Genomic DNA, 22,603 nt, shown 5'->3' on the forward strand with positions numbered 1-22,603 from the left:
TGCCCTTGAACAGGAGCCAATGAGCAGTGAGATGCCCTTGAACAAAAGCCAATGAGCAGTGAGATGCCCTTGAACAGGAGCCAATGAGCAGTGAGATGCCCTTGTACAGGAGCCAGTGAGCAGTGAGATGCCCTTGAACAGGAGAGCCTTCTTTGCAGTTGAGACTGCATTGCAAACTCTACCTGAGAACACAAGAGAAATGAGGCTGAAGAAAACGCTTTCGGTAACCTTGGAGACTTTAGAGGTGGGTCGTAGTCTCTTTAGAGATGGAGGTTATTAATCTGCATCTTCCAGGGAGATTTTTTTTTTTTTTTTTTTTTTATAGCCATGCTATGCAAGCGTCCCCCTCAGCTTCCCCATCAAACCTAGAGCCGGAGTCTGTTTTACAATTCCTCTATGAAAACTTGTATGCGTGCTGAAATTTACAAGGGACTTAGAAGTGTTAGTCATGCACGCCCATGCTCGCCCTGGTTTTTTCAGATGAGAGTACCGTCGTTATGAAGGCCTTTATTAGCAGTGGTCTCTACAGTTCTGAGGAACAAACTGAGAGCGGTGTGTAAAAATGTTACCTCCTGTATTTGGGTGCAGTAGTGTTCGCATCCATCAGCTTCACGACCCAACCCGTCTTCCATGAGTCATCTAATCTGATTTTCCGAGCCAATGAAAATATTTTCCACTTGTGGTTGACTTCATAAACTAGGTTTGTGATCTTGGCCCCGGGTTCCTATAAATAATATTATTAGAATATCTTGTGAAAGGCACCAGTGCCGTGGTCCCACAGAAATACTATTTAAAGGAAAAAGGCAACGGTGAAGCTTTCTAGTATGGGAAAAGGAAGTACAGTAGAACTTCCTGCAGGTTTATTTGAATAATTTATGTTAATAATTGCCGCCTATACAGCCACTATATGCTGATGTACTGTACTATTTTAATTTGAAAGAAAAAAATGAAATTTGGAAGTGTAGGTCTCTTCGTTCCTATTTCAAGCCATCACAACCCCTGGCCATTTGGGGTATTTAGATTCTCCTGCAATTTTACATCAACATTAGGATTGGCCTTCCATTTCTTCAGATAGGGCCCTGAAGATCCTGGCAAGTATTTTACTTTGTATCTCTAGATATTTGGAGGACTATTACTCTCCTAATTTTTTTCTTTTTAAAAATTTGATGTCATGTGTATGGGTGTTTACTTGCATGTATATCTATGTACCATAGATTCAATGTCCACAGAACCAAAAGAGGGTATCGACTCCCCTGGAACTGGAGCTACAGATCATTGTTTGCCACCATGTGGGTGCTGGGAACCAAACCTCAATCCTCTGGAAGAACAGCCAGTGCTCTTAACCACTGGGTCATCTCTCCAGCCTCTAGTGTTGCCATCTTAACACTATTTAATTTTCTGGTTCATATTCGTAGAACGTCTATTTATTTAGGCTTTTTCTGGATTTCTCCCTCATTTTTCAGCAGTGATAATGTTCAGTGCACTAATCTTGTGCTCCTTTCATTAAATTTCTTCCTATTTTATTATTCCTTATACTACAATAAAGCAAACTGTCTTCTAACTTCCTGTTCAATTGGTCATTGTTAGTCTATAGAAACAAAGAAGATAGGCCGGGTGGTGGTGGCGCACGCCTTTAATCCCAGCACTTGGGAGGCAGAGGCAGGTGGATCTCTGTGAGTTCAAGACCAGCCTGGTCTACAAGAGCTAGTTCCAGGACAGGCTCCAAAACCACAGAGAAACCCTGTCTCGAAAAACCAAAAAAGAGATTCTTTTTCAGAGTACTGTAGACCAGAGATTCTCCAGCTACAGTAGGAGTTGATGTATCAGGCTTAGGATGTGGTCCCAGCGGTGCTTTCATGGGTAGCAAACTCCTATGTAATGCTGTGGTGTTGGCCTTTGAACCATACTTTGGAGGTTAAAGATATAAAGAAAAAAAAACAATAACAAAGCAAATCCAACCGAGCAAAGAAACAGTGGAATCAAAGACAATATAAGTTGTAGAGTCCCAAAGACATTATAAAATGTAGTCATGGTTAAAACCTAGGTGTAAATTAATCTCTCTCTCTCTCCCTCCCTCTCCTCTCCCTCTCCCTCTCTCCGCACCCGTCCGTCCGTCCGTCCATCCATCCATCCATCCATCCATCCATCCATCCATCCATCCATCCATCCTAGATTGCTAGATATGTGTGTGAATGTTTGCCTGGATGTATATATGTACCCCTTGTGTGTAGTTGATGCCCTCAAATGTTAGAAGGTGGCATCAGATCCCCCAGAGTTGGAGTTACAGATAGCCGTGAGCCACTTTGTGGGCGGTGGGGACTAAATCCAGTCCTCTGCAAGAGCAACAAGTGCTCCTAACTACCAAGCCATCTCCCCAGCCATGACAATATAAATCTAAATAGATCTCTAGTCTCTGAGGGTATGGACAAGATTGCCCATGTGTAGGACTTGATTTCCTTTGGCTTCTTGTCCCCCTCCCCAATCTTGGACCCATTAAACAGGTGATTGAAAATCAAAAGGTAAATATGTGAGATTTCTGATTGTTTCTTTAAAAAATATGTGGATGAGGAGTGGGGATGACCTGGAAGGAGTTGGAGGAGGGAAAAGCATGATCAGAATATATTTTTTGAATGAAAGCATATGATTACTCTCCATAACTACCACTGAAAGGAACTACTTGTATATTTCTTTGATGCTTCAGGAGGTGTGGGGCAATACAGAGTTCAAATAACCAGTTTTCAGGTTATCCAAATATTTTCTTAGTATTTCACAAGCATTAGAGTGTTTTCTTCTCATTCCTGCATATGTTAATTTACACAGAGAAACTCAGTACTGCACTATTCGGTCTTTCGTCTTTCCCTGACTTCCTTCCCTGAAGACAAGTACAAAATTTATAAAGTTAAAATAAAGCATCCTCCTTCCTTAAGTCAGTCCACATCTTACCTGACGACTGTAGGGGAAAATCTGTGAAACGGAGTTGAATCTGTTGCTTTTGTACTCCTTTGTATAGATTGTAAATCAAACCTGAAATGTCTCAAGGCAAAAACTAACCGCGCTCTCCCAACATCAGGACACCTGCATCCACACATCTCAATTCCTCGTCTTCATTTTGGTGAATAATTTGTTTTACTTGCCTGATTTTTAAATGAACTTCCCAATTATAAGCAGATGTCAGTTTTCACAGAACATAAATTAGAAACAATTCCATCACTAACAGTCACAAATCCGTATAAATAGTATTGAGTTTGCCAGTGAGCCTTGGGAAAATCTATAAAAGACTGTTTTTGTTTTTTAAATGGGTAACCCAATTTTTGTCTCTTACTTAGGGCTAGTTTCAAGCTCAGCAAGCCATATCCTTTTAATTTCCCAGGGAAATTTGCATTTTAAAGCAATATATCTGTTTTAGAAGGAGCTAAGTTCCACAGAAGCAGAAGGCTGCGGTCTGTAATCGCTAGGTTGGAGGCACCTGCTCTCACTGTTATGGCGCCCTCGGCTCACTCTGTGTAAATGCCTCAAAGAAGATTAGATGGCTTTTGTTTTGAGTCCTGGTTTTCCTTCTTGTCTCCTGATTCTTTATTAGTCAATCCTAAAATGGAAATTCCCACAAAGTCTGGCTTTGTATAGTTCCTCTTTTAGTGAAGCCTAATCAGACGGTAACAGCAGCTGCAGTCCTAGTCCCAGAGCCTCCTAGAGCTACTGTGGAATCCGGCCGGTGATTCCTTGGCTCCTGGCCTGATTTCCTTGGTTTACTATGTTCTCAGATTCCATGTTCTTGTCTCATGGCCTCACTCAGAGCTGCCGACTCACGATCTCCATCCCATTCCTTTGTTTATCAGCTAAGCCTGGGCCACAGGGGCTGTTCTGTATCACTTCTGTCCCCTGTCTCTGCTGCTTCCTCATTCTGAATGATTCTGAGACAATCGGCATAACTGTTTTAGTTGGATACATTAGAATGTATTTATATCGGCCGTGAAAATTAATTTAGTTAGCATAGGTTAATTCCCTGTTTCATCCTGTATTCATTTATTATTATTTTGTGCATGGGTGTTTTTGCCTGTCTGTGTCTGCGTGTCTGTGTGTCTGCGTACCACATGTCTGCCTGGTACCTCATGGAGGCCAGAAGAGAGTGTTGTATACTGTGGAACTGGAGTCCCAGACATCTTATACGGGGCCACGCGGGTGCTGGGAATCAAAGCCAGGTCCCCTGGAGGAGCGGCCAGTGCTCGTAACCACCGAGCCATCTCTCCAGTCCCCGCTCTTCGTTCTTGACCCCTCCTTTGTTTCTTAGTCTGAAACACTTCCCACCACTTCATTTCCCTTGGCTGCTCCCACCCTGATACCCTGATTTTAAGCCTTATTTTAGACGTCTCCGCCCATAGGAAATGCTTGGGAAAGTCTTGCTCTGGTCAGCTGCATTTCTCTTATGATCAAGAACCCTCTCACCCCCACTCCCACCCCTCCCACACCCACCTCTACCTTTCCTTGCCTTGACTTACTACTCTGGCCAGGGCTGTCCCTTCCATAAGCACCAACCCCTGCCTTCTACCCAGTCCCAGCTCCAAGCTCCCCAGCTAGAATTCCCATCCAAGCGTAAAACCTGGGAGAGGGCATCTCTGGTTCGCTAACGGGAAGGGACAGGTGCTTTCCGTTAAGCATTTGTTTGGTTCCCACTCGAGCTCACAGGGATTCCTTTGGTGTTAGTCAGCTATCCTTAAGAGATGCTGAAGAATGCTTTTTGGATTGTCCCCCATGCAGTGTGAGAGTTCTAAACCTCACCCAGCGCCATCGGCCGCTACTGCACAGATTACTGAGCACAGAGCTGGAGTGCTGTAGGTCTCCTTAGTGACACGCTGCATCAGAGCCTTCAGAGAGGGAGATACATGGAAGAAATTCTGGTCCAGAGTGCATTTTGTTTGACGGCAGATGACGTCTTCCATACCGTTAGAGGCAAGGGTTTGCTCCTACAGTGAAGAGAGAGTGGATGAATATTCTACATACAGCTCTGAAAGCTTTATAGGAAACGTCTAAAATAGCTATACAGGTATTTGGAAAATTTTAAGAAAGGAAAACCTAAAAAATGTGTATTTTGATTTTCTCTTCACATTCATGCCTCTTTTTTTTCTGAATGATAACATGAAGAAAGAATGAAACAACCCAGTGCTTCAGAGATATTTGAAATTCATGGTGGATTGCCAAACAAGTCTCTCGCCAAGTTGAAGACAAGGCTTTTACTTGGCATTGTGTCTTCCATAGCCCGTTTCAAACTTTACTGGATTTATAAAACAGAATTTAAATTTTAGATTTACAAGTCATCAAGGCAGTAGCATAATTTTTAAGAAGCCAGTTTGTTTAGTTTTAATGCTAAAACTTCCATGATTATGCAATCCAAACTTCATTTATTGGAATGATCACATGTTTTAGGCCACTTGCTACCTGTTTATTACTAGCTTATGAATATTCTACATTGTCATCCTAATATTTCATGGGTTAGAAGTACTATTGCTTCTTCAATAAAATATTCAGCTTTGTAAAAATAATTTTCAACATGCCAATAAAAATTATGATTCAATGAATATGAAGTAAATTTCAAAATATGATTTTAAAACTTTCCCAAAAGATGTTACTGCCTTTATAACCATTGTTCTAGATTTTATCAATGACCAAGGTGGGTAAAACACAAACAGAAGCCTTTCTTCTGCTAATTTAATTTAATCTATTTCACACAGGGGAATTTCTATATGAGGCTGAAACCTCACAATTTTCCCTATAGTTGATTTACATATGTTTGGACCCTCAAAATATGCCCAGTAGATCCTCTAACAGACACACTAAGCCACGGCAGGTCACTAATGCGAGTACTTCACCAACCTGCAGGCTGATCAGAGTGTAGATAAACTGTGTTCTCTAAAAATGCTTTGGTCAGTCAGGCTTTTATTAATTTTGACTGAAAAAAAGAAATACCAGTCTGAATAAAGTAATAACCAAATAGGAAAAAAAAGTGTTGGGGGGGGCAAGAAATCTAAAGAAAACAGCAAAGATGTAAGAAGAAAGAACAGTGGTTCTCAGAAAATATAAATCTTGGGAAAATATCCTCTGCAGTTTCCCAAATACTTTTTTGTTTGTTTGTTTGTTTGTTTTGGTTTTCGAGACAGGGTTTCTCTGTAGCTTTGGAGCCCGTCCTGGAACTAGCTCTTGTAGACCAGGCTGACCTCGAACTCACAGAGATCCACCTGCCTCTGCCTCCCGAGTGCTGGGATTAAAGCGTGCGCCACTGCCGCCCGGCTTCCCACCTGCTTAAAATCTACCTAGAACTAAGGAAGAATTAGAAGATTCCCCCATACTCTAATCACTGGTGTGGGGCTTTATCATGTGCTTTACTGATTTTATAGTTTGCTTCCAAACTTTATTATGCCACAGCCATTTGTTCAGTAACAGCCACAAGCACCTGCCCTGCACTGCTGAATGGGCTCCACTCAGTGGCTGAACAGTGGAGAAAATAAAAGAACCTACAAATGCTCTAGCCAGGGTTTGGGGGTGCTGCTTGCTCTGTTTTTCTTGCAATGAGAGGAAAATAGCCTAACTCATATTCAAAAATTAATTTGGGGATACCTGTCGTTTCTAGCATAGCCTATGAGTCCCAATCCCAGCAGGGTTATTTATGAATAATTAGGCTAATAAATCAAATCTGGGAGCACTTCAAATACCAAATTGTGAAGTACAGCTGATGAGTCATTGAAGCCACTACAGAAGCAGGAGCACCACCAAGTGGTGATGCCAACACTGGTCTGCCACGGAAGTCGGACTCAATTGCAAAAGTTTAGCCTGGAGCTACTTAGCAAGTTAGGAATATAAAGCTTTCTTCCAGACCCACGTCCTGCTCATTTCCAGAATTCTCTACAGGGAGGCTAAATTGCACTTTCTTTCACCCATAGATGAGACAGGGTTCTTTCTGCCGGCATCCTGTGCCCTTGCAGGGATGTACCGCGGGAGAGCATAGTTCACAAGGCCTGCGGGCAGTGCACTCTGAACACAAGGACCATGAGGGAGCCCTTTTTCTCTAGGATGACCCTACAGTCGGACAGGTCAGCCTGGAAATGCCTGGCAGGGAGCATAATTAGGAGGACCTGTGCAACAGTTCACTTGACATAATCAGAATTTGTGCTTTCTGCCTGCTCGCTGCCATTCTTCCGGAGCGTAAACATTTCTTTCAAAAACATGCCTGCTCAACGCAGACTTTCAAATGCTCTCTGATTAAAATTGCCAGGTTTGTTTGTACCATCTGCTAATGCAATCATGTGAAATTCGGATTTTTCTGTCAATGAGTTAATCCTCCTGGTACTGAACCAAATGGGATCAGAGATTTAAGGCTGAGGAAGAAATGGTCTGCCTTCATTGAGACGGTCTCGGAATCAGTTGTGCTTTGGGAGTAGTCTATGAAGTCAACATGGGCCTCTGTCTCATCTGATTTGGGCAGTAATAGGCTGTCAGCCTTCCTCAGTCTCTTACACATGCATCCCCATTTCACTTTGTCCATCTTCCCCCACCTCAGCATTACATTGAGTGACAATGTATCATAAGGAATTGAATTACGATGTCTTCTCCTCTGTGGGGAAGTTTTGTGTGAAGCAAAGCTTATTAAACATGCTGCAATTGTTATTTCTTTTGCTTTTCAAATTGAACTAGTGGACATATATTACTTTTTGAACCCACTTAATGGCGATTCATAACTTCATTTGAAATCTTGCCCAAGACTGTAACAAAAATAAAAGAAAGAAAAAAGAAAGAAATCTTTCCCCCTTTCTTGTCTAGCCACACTAATTCTCTATAAAATTCCCTTTCCATCAAGGGAACTTAGAGCAAGCTCGATTTCTCTAGCAAATGGAATACTGATTGGTGCCGTTTAAAAGGGTCACTACTGTGAGTGAAAAACCTGGAAATAATGGAATGACCCAGAGAGACCGCCTGAGCCCAGGAGTACACATGGCCGCTCGACTTCATTGGGTCAGGGATGTGTACGCGCCTCTGTCTAATTGGAAAGCCAGGGAAATGGCAGACCTTGGCTTCTGCTGGTGGGGATACACACTGGAAATGCTTTACTGCAAAGTGACTGTAACCCTGTAAGACGTTTAACACGGAAGAGACAACAGGAATGGCTCAGAGAAAAAGAACTAAGATTCTCGCCATTGGGCTCCCCCAGCCTTGACAAGGTTGACAACTGTATTTTTTAAGAAGTGTGATGGATTCAGATGACTTCTGAAAGTTTTATCTTTAAAAAAAAAAACAATAAAGCAGTAAAAGTGTCTCCTCAGAAAAATGCCTGGGGAAATACATCATCACCATGGTATAGAAACGCATCAGAAACTGCCTGCAGATTGCCCAAAGAAAACAGAGCCAATTTTCTGAGAAGATTGAATAGGAAAAGTGAAAGCACCCAGCTTTATTTAATGCCCATGAGTTCATGTGAGAATGTAATTAAGAATGGAAAGAGATGAGAGGCTGAACCTGGTTCTTTGTCGTTTCCTCAGAAGGTCGAGGTCTACTCTTTTTACCAGGATTCAAAATAGCAAGTGACAGTGCGTAGGGAGGAGGGTTGCGGGGGGGGGGGGGTGTTCCCACACACTTGACTCTATACCAGAACATTCTCTCACGTGGATTTTCAGTTTTTACCCTAAAGGCAGACTGATGCGTGTAGTAATAGGAGGAGCGGCGGGGCTGCGTCTCCGGCACCCGGCCGCCCACATGGCTAGCTTATGCCCCGAAATAATTACACGGAAACTGTATTCTTTTAAACACTGCCTGGCCCATTAGTTCCGGCCTCTTATTGGCTAGCTCTTACATATTGATCTAACCCATTTCTAATATTCTGTGTAGCACCATGAGATGGCTTACCAGGGAGATCTTAACCTGCGTCTGTCTGGAGTGGGAGAATCATGGCGACTCCCGACTCGGCTTCTTTCTCCCAGCATTCTCTTCTGTTTACTTCACCCACCTAAGAGTTGGCCTATCAAATGAGCCTAGGCAGTTTCTTTATTATTTAACTAATGACCTTCCTCCATCAGATGCGTGTTTTTAAAGAAAAGGCTTTCCTCTCCTTATTGGTAGAGAGCTTTATTAGTTTGTTGAATTGGTAAAGCAAAATTAAGCCTGCGCTTGAGCAGGAAATGTTTTGTTATATCTATAATAGATATAGGTATGATATTTGTTTTGCAGTAGTGAGATTTCTGATTTGAAATCAGAAAGTCCTAGGGTGGTGTATGACTTTTATCATCACGGAGGCCTTATCAGGGCCCTACGGAAGTTTAAACACAGCTGCTCTCTCGGCTGATAGGGTAAACCCACCTGCAAAGGTGAAAACCTGTGGTATCCTCCTCCACGGTGAGCTGGGGATGGAGATAATGGAGATGATGGAGAAAGAACCTGTGCTTGGGTTTTGATTCCTCTTCTTGCTGGTGCTGAGACCTTTGGCAAGTGTGCAATTCCTCTGAGCCCTAGTTGCCGTGTGGTTAAAACATGAATGACAGAGTGGTCCTTAGAGGGGTGGGTTAGGATGACGTGAGGTGATGCACGAAGAGGACATGGCACAGTGCTACCATGCAGGAAGGAGAAGCCGTGGTTACCCCTTTTCTGGCAGCTAGGGCAGCATCCTAAAGCTTCAAGTCATCCAGTAGAACGCACTGTGGCTATGAACCATTTCTCCATATTCTGATTGTGTCTGCAGCTTCCTTACACATAGCACACTGAGCAATCCCCCGTTTTGCATTTATTAAGGGTCCTTCCTCACTAATCAGTGCATAAGTTTCTAGTCAATGCCAATTAAAAAAAAGATTACCTATTTTAGTTTGCATCTTCATGTATTAAGTATTTCTTTGCATGAGGTTAAGATTAATTGTCCCATAGATATTAACGGATTATAGAAATAATGGCCCAAAGTCTTGAGGTGGATCTCGTGGGTAGCTAAATGTACAAAGAAAGAAGAGTGAAGAGATGGCCTAGAGGCTGTCAGGGCAGGAATTTGGGTCCCTGGAACTGCATGTAAACGGCCTGTGGTTCCAACCTTAGTAGGAGCAGACAGTAGATCCAGAGAGCAGACTAGTTAGCACCGACCACATCAGTGAGCTCTGAGTTTGAGAAATCCTACCTCAGTGAATAAGGCAGAGAGTGTTTGAGGACATACACTCACCGAGGTGTGCCCACACACGAGTATCCATACATCCATGCCAAGGGATGTCAATGCATACTCATGCACAGCACAGCACACATGCATACATAAAAGATGGAAAGAAATAAGGAAAAATAAACAAACAAACAAACAAACAAAACAGGAAGAGTGGGGTTAGCAGGAAGACAAGCAGACAGTTCAAGGCCTCCTAGAGGGGCTTGGCACACACCAGCATAGCAGAGATTTGAGAATTTCTGGGACCCAGAACCCTGTTCCCCTTAACACTGAGTACCATACTACCCAGTAACCCTTGGGGAACATACCACTACCCTTAACTCAGCACTGGGAAAAAGAAGTACCCGTACATGAAGATCAAATATTAGGTAATGGGGGCAATGAGAGAACTCATGGAAGAAAGTAGGGTTGATCCTCAGTGAGGCCAGGTGTGTATACTGCAGACTGTGCCACTTCGAGAACATTTGTTCTTTCCCAACAGGTCTTTGCTGGTTTTGAAGTGGGAGGGTTATTTACCATGCTTTGGAGAAGAATGCCATGAAATAAATGTATTAGTTTTGTTCAAGTAGGAACACAACGCTCTTTGAGAAAGTGGGTGATCTTGAGAAGGCATGTGGCACAAAGCCCGTGCCTATGAGGACAGCTCTTCTCGTCAGTGAGACTTGAAGGGTGTGGTATCTGCACCCTCAGCTCTCTGGAAGGTAGCATGGTACGGAGACCCAGGCACTAGCCTCATTGGTCCCTCTTATGGGATATGTCACCATGTGTAACAAAGTCTTCTGAGTCTGTGAAACATGGCAGAAAAAGCACACCCAAATCCGAGGATTTTCAAAGATTATAGTTACAAGTCACACTTACAGAAGGCTCCTTCCACTCCTCCTCCACTCCTTAGCCTTAGCCTGCCTTCCTTATTTTCATAACGCTTGATCAAAAGAGTTCCCACTTGAATACATACTGGGACAGGGTCCATGGAATTACAAAAGAATATCTGCCATTTCTACATTCAAGACTAACTCATTATCACTGAAAAACACTCTCATATTGTGTATGTATATTTAATATATTTTACAATGTAATATAGGATAGTTGTATGAAATAGCAATCTGTATATTGCTAAAGAATGAAGTTATGCTTTATTCTTTCTTTGAAGTCCCCAACTGTACCATGCATGTTGTATGCAGTGTGTCTTATGAAATTAATGGAAACCGTCATGACATATGACCCTAAACTCAAATTTGTTTTATGCAACATAATATAACCAATGTGATTTATTAACAGGACAGTTTTGCATAGCAGACATGCCAGGACAGAGTCAGGTTGAGATGTTTGAAGTCTGATATTAAATTTCTTATGCTTCGTGAATTGCCCTGTGCTTTCTTTAATGTCAGCTAAGATGACATCGGAAAACACACTGACAAGACAGTCATCTTAGTGGCAATCATTGTTTTATGCAGACCAATCTGGTATCACTCAAGAAAGTTGAACTTACTCAAGAAATTAACATGAATACTGGTTTATTCCAACTTCTACCTTTTTCTCTGTTGCTTGTGTTTTTAACTCTCATGCCACATAAAGTAGAAAGCTAGTCTTTTTTTTTTAGATACTTACATATTACTAAGTGTGAAGCATTAATAGATAAGACTAGGATCAAGAAGAAAGCAGTGCATTCTGATGGGTGTTTATTTTACAATGAGTAATGAACTTCAGTCTTTCTGTGCAGGCAGACACAAAAACAATAGCCACGGACATGTGATTCCTCTCTCTTTCTTGTACATATTTGTTCCATTGACAAGGAGACCAAATTGTGGGAGAGATACTTTTTTTATACTTAGATGGATGCCAATCAAACAAAACAAGTGGGGATGTTGAGTGTGTTTAGGAGTAGAGGTAGCAGAAATGGATGTGATCTGCTTTAGGGCGATCAGTCAGTCACTCTGCCATTTCCCCTCTGCCGTCCTCTTCTTCTGTAGCCTGTTTTCTGTATCCTTTTCTATTCTGACTACACATTGGTATTGAAACCCACAATGTAGCATTTGCCTCCACACGATGTATTGGGCTTTATGGATTAGAAAATATAATGACAGATTCCTGATTCATGTCTCCCAAATCTTTGAGGCATGGTAGAGTGAGTGTCTTAGTTCTGGTTGCTGTAGTGTGAAGTACCATAGACAAAGGCAGATAAGCAAGAATAACTCATTTCTCACGATTCTGGAAGTCAGGAAGGGACAAGGGTTCTTTTGTGATGAGGGCTCCTCCTGGGATGCAGATGAACTTCCCACAGTGTGCTGTGTAGCAGAAGGAGAGTGGGCATCGTACTTAGAGGCTCTGCCCTCTGTCCTAACCTCCACCTCCCCAAACCATCACATTCAAGGATTCCATGTCGAGTTTGGATTTGGGGAAGGAGACACAAACGTTCAATTCATGGCAAGATCTGTGTGCAATCACTAAAGAGGATGTTCTCTTACAGGAGTGGAATTCGACCATAGAGAAGCTGAAGAGCCAGGCCCTGGAGATTCTTCTGTCGAAGGACTTCGCAGACAAAGAACACCTCCAGCTCTCTAACCAGAAACTGAATCGGCTTCAAGAAGAGTTTGGTCGACTTATGGTGGATAGAAAGACCTGGTTAACTCTGGCAAATGACTTTTTCAGCAGTGCCAGTAAGGTCAGTGTGAGGTCAAGATGATAATCGTAGGTACTTGGGCTATCTGATACTTGTGTTAGCTGGTCAGGGCACATTGCAAAAGGCTAAATTCCATGTAGAATATCAAACTGATAGAAGTAGAAAAGAATTATAAGATCATATTCTTGTTGTGGCTATTGGTTGTTTTTTTAACAACTAAGGGATTATGTTTTGATGTGCATAGAGTTATTTTTTAAAATCACTCCAAAGCTAGGTTTCATGACACACACTCGGGTGGCTGTGAGTTTGAGGCCAGACTGGTCTGCATGTTCCAGACCAGTTATATAGTGGGACCTTGTCTTAAAAACAAGCAAACAAACAAAAACTACAAATAAATAAGCAACAACAAAGAAACTTTTAAAAGGTTTCCTTTGGAGCTGTCATTGGTCTGTTTGTGGGAGACACTATTCTCCACATTAAATTGTTTCTCCAAGAGATAAGGAAATATGAAATATATCAGGTTGAAAAGAAACCTTAACAGTGTTACCAAAACACCTTTTGTTTTCACTTTAAAGAGTTGTTCAGGCTGGCCTCCTCCTCCCAATTTAGGTAAGGATGACCCTGATCTGTCCTCCCTGTGTCCACCTCCCTGGGGCTGGGGTTGCTGTCATGCATTATTGGTTTATATAGTGCTGGAGACTTGTGCACACTAAACAAATACTCTAGCACTTGAGCTTTGTCCCTGATCCATTTTTTGTTCTTTTCTAACATTTTTCTTTAGTTTATTATGCGGAAATACATAGATATTATAAGTCTTCTCTGCATATAGAGTCTTACAGTTAGAAACCGCCTCACACCAGCCGTTCTGCTTTGGGGGTACACGTTTAAGTAAGACAATGGGGGAATCTTGCTACAGACCACCAGTGGGTCTTCTTGAGTAGAAGTATGCCACTTCTCCTTGGTAAACACCTTCCTGTTGTAGCCGGTGGTCCTGGGGGTGGTACTGTTTATGACACGTCAGTAACAAGTCATTAGGTCACAGGTGGAGCCTCTGGAATAGGATTTCCACGTCTCCTTCTGCTACATGAGAAATAAGGCAATGCCTCGCTACTGTTTATACACACAGGTGGGGTTCAGTGTGTGCGGCTGCTGCTGTTACTTGAAACGTTTCTGGCCTTTGCCACAGTCACGCAGACCTCCAGACGTCTGCACTGGAATTATTTAAACAATTAAATTCCAGCAATTTAAAGGTAGACCAAGTAACAAGCATAGGACAAGGGAAACTTCATACAAAGCGCTCGCAACACTGGTGTTGAGTATTGTAAGCTACATGGTTACTTCGTTGTGAAATTGTTTACTTACAAAAATCTTTTGAAAAGATGAGTAGTAAAATTCTAAGACAGAGAAGATGGCATTCTGGTAATACTCGTGATTAACTGTGTGCTTTGGGGGTGTCACTGTTTTAACATAGGAAACAGATACAACATATAGCCGGAGATAATGAGCAAAGTAGATGTCAATTGCTGGTTATTTTTTTTCTTTAGCAGTCCAAATTTGAAGTAAGAGGTTGTAAAATTTCCATCACACCTTTGATCTACAGACTGAGTGAGCTGTTTCCAAGTCAACTGTTAATGCAGTCAGGGAAAGAGCAATAGAATGAGTTTCTATAAAGCAGTGCTTCTAATAGAAGCTGAGGAGCTCACAGCCTTGCAAAATGTAGACAATTCTCTCCCCTCCCTCCCTCCCTCCCTCCCTCCCTCCCTCCCTCCCTCCCTCCCTCCCTCCCTCCCTTCCTCTCCCTTTCCCTCCCTTTCTCCCTCTTTCCTTCTCTCCCCACCCCCACTCTTCCTTTTTCTGTCATAATTTTGGTTTCTCTGCATTCATTATTTGATACCTTGCCTTGGTTATTTGTCATCTGACTTTATTCTCAGACCCTGGGGGAACTTGTAAAAGTTAAAAAAGATGAACTGATGGAGGAAGGAGATAGGAAGGAGGAAGGAGAGGGAAAAGACAAGAGTGGATGCTTTCTGAATCTCATATAATAATGCAAGTCTAGTCTAGAGAAGAGAACCAAAAGAGTAGATTCCTGGATTCCCTTTCTTTTTTTATTTTATTTATTTATTTATTAAAGAATTCTGCCTCCTCCCCACCCCCACCTCCCATTTCCCTCCCCCAATCAAGTCCCTCTCCCTTGTCAGCCCTAAGAGTAATCAGGGTTCCCTGCCCTGTGGGAAGTCCAAAGACCATCCACCTCTATCCCGGTCTAGTAAGAGGAGTATCCAAACTGCCTAGGCTCCCACAAAGTCAGTACGTGCAGTAGGATCAAAAACCCATTGCCATTGTTCTTGAGTTCTCAGTAGTCCTCATTGTCCGCTATGTTCAGCAAGTCCAGTTTTATCCCATGCTTTATCAGACCCAGGCCAGCTGGCCTTGGTGAGTTCCCAATAGAACATCCCCATTGTCTCAGTGTGTGGGTGTCCCCCTCACGGTCCTGAGTTCCTTGCTCGTGCTCTCTCTCCTTCTGCTCCTGATTTGGACCTTGAGATTTCAGTCCGGTGCTCCAGTGTGGGTCTTTGTATCTGTCTCCTTTCATCGCCTGATGAAGGTTACTGTTCAGGAGGATTCCCTTTCTCATCCCACAGCGTGCTAACTAGTCCCAGTATAAAGTTGGCTGGCGTTCGCCTGTGCTCTGACTTGTGGCCAATGGTTCTCAGAAAGGTTTAGGGTTTGTTCTTTTTAAGGAAATTATTTCCAAATTAAAAACTAATAACCCAGTGTGAAAGATGATGGGTATGGGGGCTGGGGCAGGGCCAGATGCCAGCATTCGTAGAGTGCATTGCTTCTGTGTTAGTAAGGTAACAATAAATGACAAATTCATACAGAGAACAAATCTGTGTAGGCCGAGAGTCAAACTCTTCCTGACTTATCAGTGACATTTTTCTTTTTGATTCATATTTTGGATTCTCCAAATTAAAAAAAATCTTACTATTTCATCTAATCTTGCCAGAAAACCCATAAATAAATCTCTGAAGGGTTGGTTTTTAAAATTATTATAGTATCAAGTCTTCAAAGTAATTTTCTGCCTGGAGGTAGAAAGGAGTGTAAAGCACACGCCTTTAATCCCAGCACTTGGGAGACAGAGGCAGGTGAATCTCTGTGAATTCAAGGCCAGCCTGGTCTATAGAGTGAATTCCAGGACAGCCAGGATTGTTAAATAGAGAAACCCTGTCTCAAAAAAATTTAAAATAATGATGATGATGATGATAATAATCATAATTTTCTAAGCTAGAATTTCTGTGTATAGTAGTGGGTGGGGTAGTTTTTAATTTATATCATCATTTTTTTTTCTGAGAAACACCATATTTTCCCTTGGAAAACTCCCTGTGATGTGTCTGGAGGATGCTGGGTTTCCTTGCTGTGTGAGCATTTGTATTTGTAGATGACACCACGCTCCACATACCAAGGACTCTGGGAGTTTACTGACTTTCAGGCTCACTTGCTGTCCTTTCATGGAAGCTGGCAGAAGACACGTGGTTTCTGGGTCAGTGCCGGATGACGACTGCCTCAAAGCACTAGCTGGGTGACAGCAGGCAAACGAGCTCAGTATGGCTCAGTTCCAACATGGGCGATGGAGAGAGTGCAGGCACACGCTCCTCCCCCAGAGTTAGTGGCGTGGAGAGGAGTGCAGGCCCACGTCTGTCCCACAGAGTTAGCGGCGTAGAGAGGGGTACAGGCCCACATCTCCCCCACAGAGTTAGCGGCGTGGAGGGGGTGCAGGCCCACATCTCCCCCACAGAGTTAGCGGTGTGGAGAGGGGTACAGGCACATGTCTCCCCCACAGAGTTAGCAGCGTGGAATGGAGTGCAGGCCCACGTCTCCCCCACAGAGTTAGCGGCCTGGGGAGGGGTACAGGCACACATCTCCTCCACAGAGTTAGCGGTGTGGAGAGGAACTCTCAACTCAGAGAATCTGTTGTTTTATAGCAAGCAGCAAGCCTACTCTTTTGTCTCTGAGGGTGACATCACCTCATATGGGAAGATTGCTAGCTGTAGAACACACACTGAGATAGGTGTCCTGCTAAAGAGGTCAGGTCATTTATTCTTGGCTTACAAAAGAGAGGTGTTAGAGAACACACATGCAAGATTGGCTGCTACTGTCATGAGGGCACAAAGAAGACCCTGCCTAAGGACAGCTCTTTCCTACAGATACCAATTCTTCTTCTGATATGAGAATTATTATCTCAGCGAACAAACTCATTGGCTGAACTCCCTCATGTTCTGTCAAGTGCTTGCGCACCGTGGAGGCCAGAAAGGGCAGTCAGCTACCTTTTAGCTAGTTACAAGTGTCTGTGACATGGGCACCTGGAGGATCTGTTAAGCGCACAGGCTCTGCTCTGTTAAGAGCACAGGCTCTTAACCATCAATCCATCTCTCCGTTCCCTTGTATTCCTCTTTTTAGAAATCATTCTTTTCTCTAAGAAACAACTGGAATGGTGGTTTCCCACCAAGCTTCTTTCACCCTGATAGTATGTTGCATTCCTACTATTGACCTGTGTTGGATAGTTACTTGAGTAAAGCCAGTGGTAGGTGTGGTCCCAGGGGCTAGACTCTCATGGGGGTTTATAAGACAGAGTGATATACTGTAGCAAAGTCATGGGGGTTAAGCCCAGTACTGAAGGGAGCCCTGAGCAGAGCCTGGCCAGGGCAAATGTGTCGAGATACCACTGAGTGCACTTGGAAAGGTGACACACAAAGGAAGGGCAAACACGGAGAGATTCAGAGTCAGGCAGTGTGGGAGATGTCGGCTAAGTCATTGCCTGAGGAGCGCAGTAGAACAGCGTTAAGGGAGATGCAGGAGAGGTAGCCAGGGGCACAGGGAGGAGTGTGGACACCATGGTCAGGAGTGTTTGTGTGTGTGATTTACAATATATAGTGTTTACTATGTATGTTACGCATTATCTACTAGTTATTGCTATTATTTATCATTTGCTATATAATACATAAGAAGAAATAATTGAGAACTTAAAGAGATTTTGATAAGTCAAATCTCACCACAGAAACTGATGATGACATCTTCATTTACTCTACCTTCCTTCTGCCCCCCCCATAGAATAATAACTGTGGAATGACTGTGGAGTTCAGAACCTTTTACTTTAAAGCTCAGAGACCAGTCAGATTGTTTAAACCTCAGCAAATACTCAAAAAAGATGGCTAAGTTATTAGTACAGAAGTATTAAATATATAATGGAAAATAAAGGCTGTTTTTAGTATCCTTCATCGCAAGAGCCTAAACCTACTTCAGGCTTTAAGGTCTGATAGTCAAGATGTTCAATTTTGGTGTCGTATAGCTCAGTAGTAGAGTGTTTGCCTGGTGTCTGTAGGGTTCTGGGTTTGACCTCCAGTGCTGCAAATAGAAAAGGAGACATTCAGTTTGACTCCTGTTCATGAGTAAGCACTTTCCAGGAAACTGGTCAGTGGACCCTTACGTCATGACTGTATTCACTGGGTGTCCTTCCATGTGTGCGTCTATTCTATTATGTATCTCTTTCGGCAGTGAACAAATTCAGCCTTGTGGGTAAAATCGCTTCTTGGCAGATTTATTTTTTGTTGCCTAATTAAACTAAGAAATATGTCTACCTCACTTTGTATTTACCCAAACACTAAGAATAGGGCCTTCTAGTTAATAGTTTGAATCTTTGCAAACACAGTACTAACTACAGGGCTGCTGCTCTGTTGGAGACCAGGCCCCTCTGAGCATAGCTCTCACCCTCGGTAGAGCAGCTGAGGCTGCTTGTAAGACACCTTCAAGACAGCGTGACTGATACTCTCTCACAGGAGAGGAGAGAAGCCTCACTAGCCCCTCACCTGAGGTTCTAACCACTACTTCCTGTACCTTCCTGTCTATTTTTTTTTTCTCTAAATGTACACAGCCTCATAGTCTGAAGGGAGCGAGTGGATATATTGTGTGCAGCAAGTTAAGTGAAGGGAAAGACTCCCTCTCTGAAGGTACAGGAAGGTTGCCATTGGCATGGCTTCTCTGTGGTCACCCATGCTCCTATAAGTAACCCCTAGCCTGTGTTCTGTAACTAGCCCAACTAATTCATTGGTCTCCCATGCTGGGCCTTGAGAGAATTCTACTTTAGTTTGTCCAAGATTTGTTCCCATCTCCCCAGGAAAAAGATCATGCAACAAAGAAAACTGTCTTGTCTTGTTCATGTGAGATTATATTGATCCAAAGTATTTGGGATAAGCTCAGTTTGAAAGGGGAAATCTTACTGCAAAATCCAAGGAGCACCAATTCCCAAGGCAGCTTCTGTGTCATGCCTGAGAAGCTGAGTGGGGTTTCATAAAAGAGAATACCATGTGTATCCCTCCTCCAAAATCTCCAGGCAGCGTTCACTGTTTGTGAACCTGTGATTCAAGAGGGAGGTCGTCTTAATCATGTCGGTATGCCACCTAGTGTTGAAAACGTTTATGTTGCGTGAATGAATCAACAGCTGGTTCTATGGTACATCGGTCCAGTTTTTGAACTTGAGTTTTCGCTTCACAAATAAATCTAACGATCCCATTTACTTCAGGAAATATCTTTCCATAATTTTTTAGGGTTGGTAATAAATCGTATAGGCTTTTAAGGGTATAGCTGGAATATAAAATCGACTGAAGGGCCTCAAAGAGAAATTGAGAAATCTTTGTTAGCATGACTAAGACAGTAATATACTGAGTTTTGGAGTCAGGCTGGGCATGATTCTGTCCTGATGCATTTCTTAACCGCATGGCCTGGACATTTACTTAACGTCCCCCTGCACCCAACATCTTTATTTGTAAAATAGAAATCCTGATTCTGTGTCCTTACAGGATCACCAGGCCACCTAAATAAGTTAGTGCACCGCATGGCTAAGTGCTTGCTGAGAGCCAGCACTGTTCTCCCAATCCATAAGCGTTTCATATTACTTTGGCCCCCTAATGTGGCCAATCTTATCCTCAGCACACAGTTGGGTCTATGGTTCTCAGATGTCACTGGATATTCCTTCAGGGGATGAAAGCAGAAATGATTCATGCATGATTTCCCATATTAACAGCATAAAGATCATCTTCAAATCTCTTAAGTCAGTTAAGATAAAAGAAAAAAAATGGTGAACAGACCCAAGAAGCCTAAAGTTCTGCTTCTTGAGTCTCATTTCCTTTGTGAGGTGGATTTGCCTCAGGAAGACTGAGGTGTTTGTATGTGCTCTTCCTCCGTTCCCTTATTGATAAAACACTGCTGATGCCCGCATTCAAGCCAAAACTGCTTTTCCAGCATTTTTTAACTTGTGAGGAAAACCTTCTGAGCAACAAATGGCTTTAAACACAGCTTTTTAGGAGCACTCATCAACCCTGTGACTGGGAGGGGTCGAGGTGGGGCAGCAAAATAATTTTGAGAAGCAAGGAATGGATGAGGTAGTGGGAGACATGGGAAAGGAGAACCTGAAATTCATCCTCCTCCAACTCCTGGTCTTCATAGCTTTGCAAGCTGGAGCGCCTTCAGCAGTGTCATGAACGACGAATCGGTCATCCAGCCTGAGCCACCAGCAGTTGTCTTTGGTGATGTGTAAGATCAGAAAGGGAAGATCTGTGTCCTTGTATAAGCAACCCAGAGGGTTCCTGACCCTCCAGAGGAGGTGGGAGCGGAGGCCCTGCTCAGAAGCCATGTTGAGTTTTGTGTCCTTGGTCATTGTCCAGGGTGTGCCATTTTGTTATCCAATATTGACTCTTTCCAAATTCATTAGTCAAAAATTGAACACTGTTATTTATCCAGCATCTTTGTGAAGCAGCATGGCAGCAGAATTATGCCGGATAACCCATGAGTCTTTTTAAATAAATAAAACGAATAAAACACGCCATTCTCTGATACCATCTATGTTTGATTTGGTGCGGTTGACTGTTCCTAACAAAATGAACAGGAAAGGTTTTTTTCTATTGGCCCCTTTAAGAACAAAAGCCAAGCAGTTCCTTCATCTTTCCCAAATTAGGGCTCCAAGAAGCTGACCTGTCTCCTCCGAATGTGGGGGACTGAGATGGTTCAAATGAGCTAGGATCCAGCAGGAGAAAATATGGCCCTTGCGCTTTTATCTTTTCCTCCCAGTCTAGTCATAAAAACTTGATTCGCCCGGGACATATAAGGCTTGAAGAAGCAGGGGGCTGTAGAAAGAAGAGAGAAGGAAGAGGACACTTGAATTCCAGTCGTCTGTGTGAGGCTCACAGTGTTCTCACTGCCAGGCAGACCTTCTGCGCTGTGATTGCAGCAAAGAGATCCAGGATATCAAGTTCCCTACGGATAGGGTACATAGCAAAGGAATCTCTTCTAGATTGGGATGAGTGGAATGAGAGTGGTGGTGCTTAGGTCATTTCTGGAAGTGGCACATGGATTCCTCATCAAATTCTATTCACAGAGAGTATACTTTTGAAAGAGGAATTCTTTTAAAGCCCAAAGGTTTAGTTCTTCTGTTTGTGTCTATAGAACCATCCCCCAGTGATGCTTAAAACAAAGTGTGCTGGTTGGTTTTTTATCAACTTGACAAATTAGAGGCATCTGGAAAGAGGGAGCCTTCGTGGAAGAATTGCCTCCATCTGTGGGACATTTTCTTGGTTAATGGTTGTTGTAGAGGACCAAGGCCACCGTAGGCAGTGCTGTCCATGGGCAGGTGACCCTGGGTTGTATAACAAGGAAAGCCAATAACTATGCTCTTCCATGGTCTCTGATTCTGTCCCTGCCTTGAGTTCCTGTTCTGGCTTCTGTCAATGATAGACTTTAATCTCTAAGATGCTGTAAACCCTTACCTCCCAAGTTTGCTTTTGGTCTTGGTGTTTTACTAGGAGAACAAAAAGCGAACTCAAACCCTAATGAAATCCATTATGTGATCCCTCTCACCTCACTCACGGGTGTTCTGCACGGGTTTGTGATAAGCTAATGAAAGAAGGAAACCTGCCATCCTGTATATTGTCATCGTTTTATTACTTGCTTTATTATGCAGAGAAAATCGTAAAGTGTATCCCTAATATTTAATCTGTTTGAGAAAAGAGTATGGGAAAAAATTTGACTCACTGGTTTCCAAGTTCATGAGTTGCCTTTGCCCATATATGACTGTTACTATATTATATATTATATATAATGTTATATAGTATATGTAATTATGTTTGAAGATTTAAATATTACATAGTTATATAATATATATTATATCTTTGCCTATATACTTCTTGTGCATGTTTGGCCCTTCAATTTATCTTCATTATTTTGGGATGTCATGCCTTTATTATAGCATTGAGACTAGGAAACAGTGACATTACACATGTATCTATAACAGCCTTGCAGTTTTAGCTTCTAACCCCTATGAAAATGAGGCCATGGTCAAGGCCTGGTGTAGGGTCACAGAAGAAATCTCCATGGGATGAAAGGCAGGCGACAGATGGCTGTGCCCTTCTAGGAGACTTTTTAAAGATGTGTTTGAGTGACCAAGTCTAGACTAGCAGCTAAGCATGTGTGAGTACTTTCTAAACACCCACCCTCACTCTTAGTTACTTTCTTTGTTTCTCTTTAATTTTCAATCAACAACAAACATGGCATGGTTCATCATTCAACCAGAATGGAGTTAGATTTGTAGCCAAGAAAAGATACCTTGAATTCTCCATTCTATCCCTCCTCTAGTCTTAGAAGGACACTAAGACTTTTTTCTTTATCTTTCTTTTCTTTTAAAAAGGATCTTGGAGTTTGTCAATGCAAAGTACAAATATAACATGCAACAATTCACCAATCTTAAACTTTAAGTGGGCTTT

At 42.7% G+C, this 22,603-nt stretch overlaps 1 protein-coding gene across 3 annotated transcripts in view; it reads left to right on the top strand.

Annotated features, from left to right (window-relative positions):
- Window positions 1-22,603, top strand: part of Ccdc141 (coiled-coil domain containing 141) — a 141,587-nt gene that overhangs the window by 53,093 nt on the left and 65,891 nt on the right. For all 3 annotated transcript variants that reach the window (XM_057755593.1, XM_057755595.1, XM_057755594.1), the window contains exon 7: window positions 12,642-12,836. In XM_057755593.1, the coding sequence (XP_057611576.1) occupies window positions 12,642-12,836 (195 nt within the window). The remainder of the gene's footprint in view (window positions 1-12,641; window positions 12,837-22,603) is intronic.

Source organism: Chionomys nivalis, chromosome 22 (assembly GCF_950005125.1).
Source record: "Chionomys nivalis chromosome 22, mChiNiv1.1, whole genome shotgun sequence".
NCBI classification, from domain to species: Eukaryota; Metazoa; Chordata; class Mammalia; order Rodentia; family Cricetidae; genus Chionomys; species Chionomys nivalis.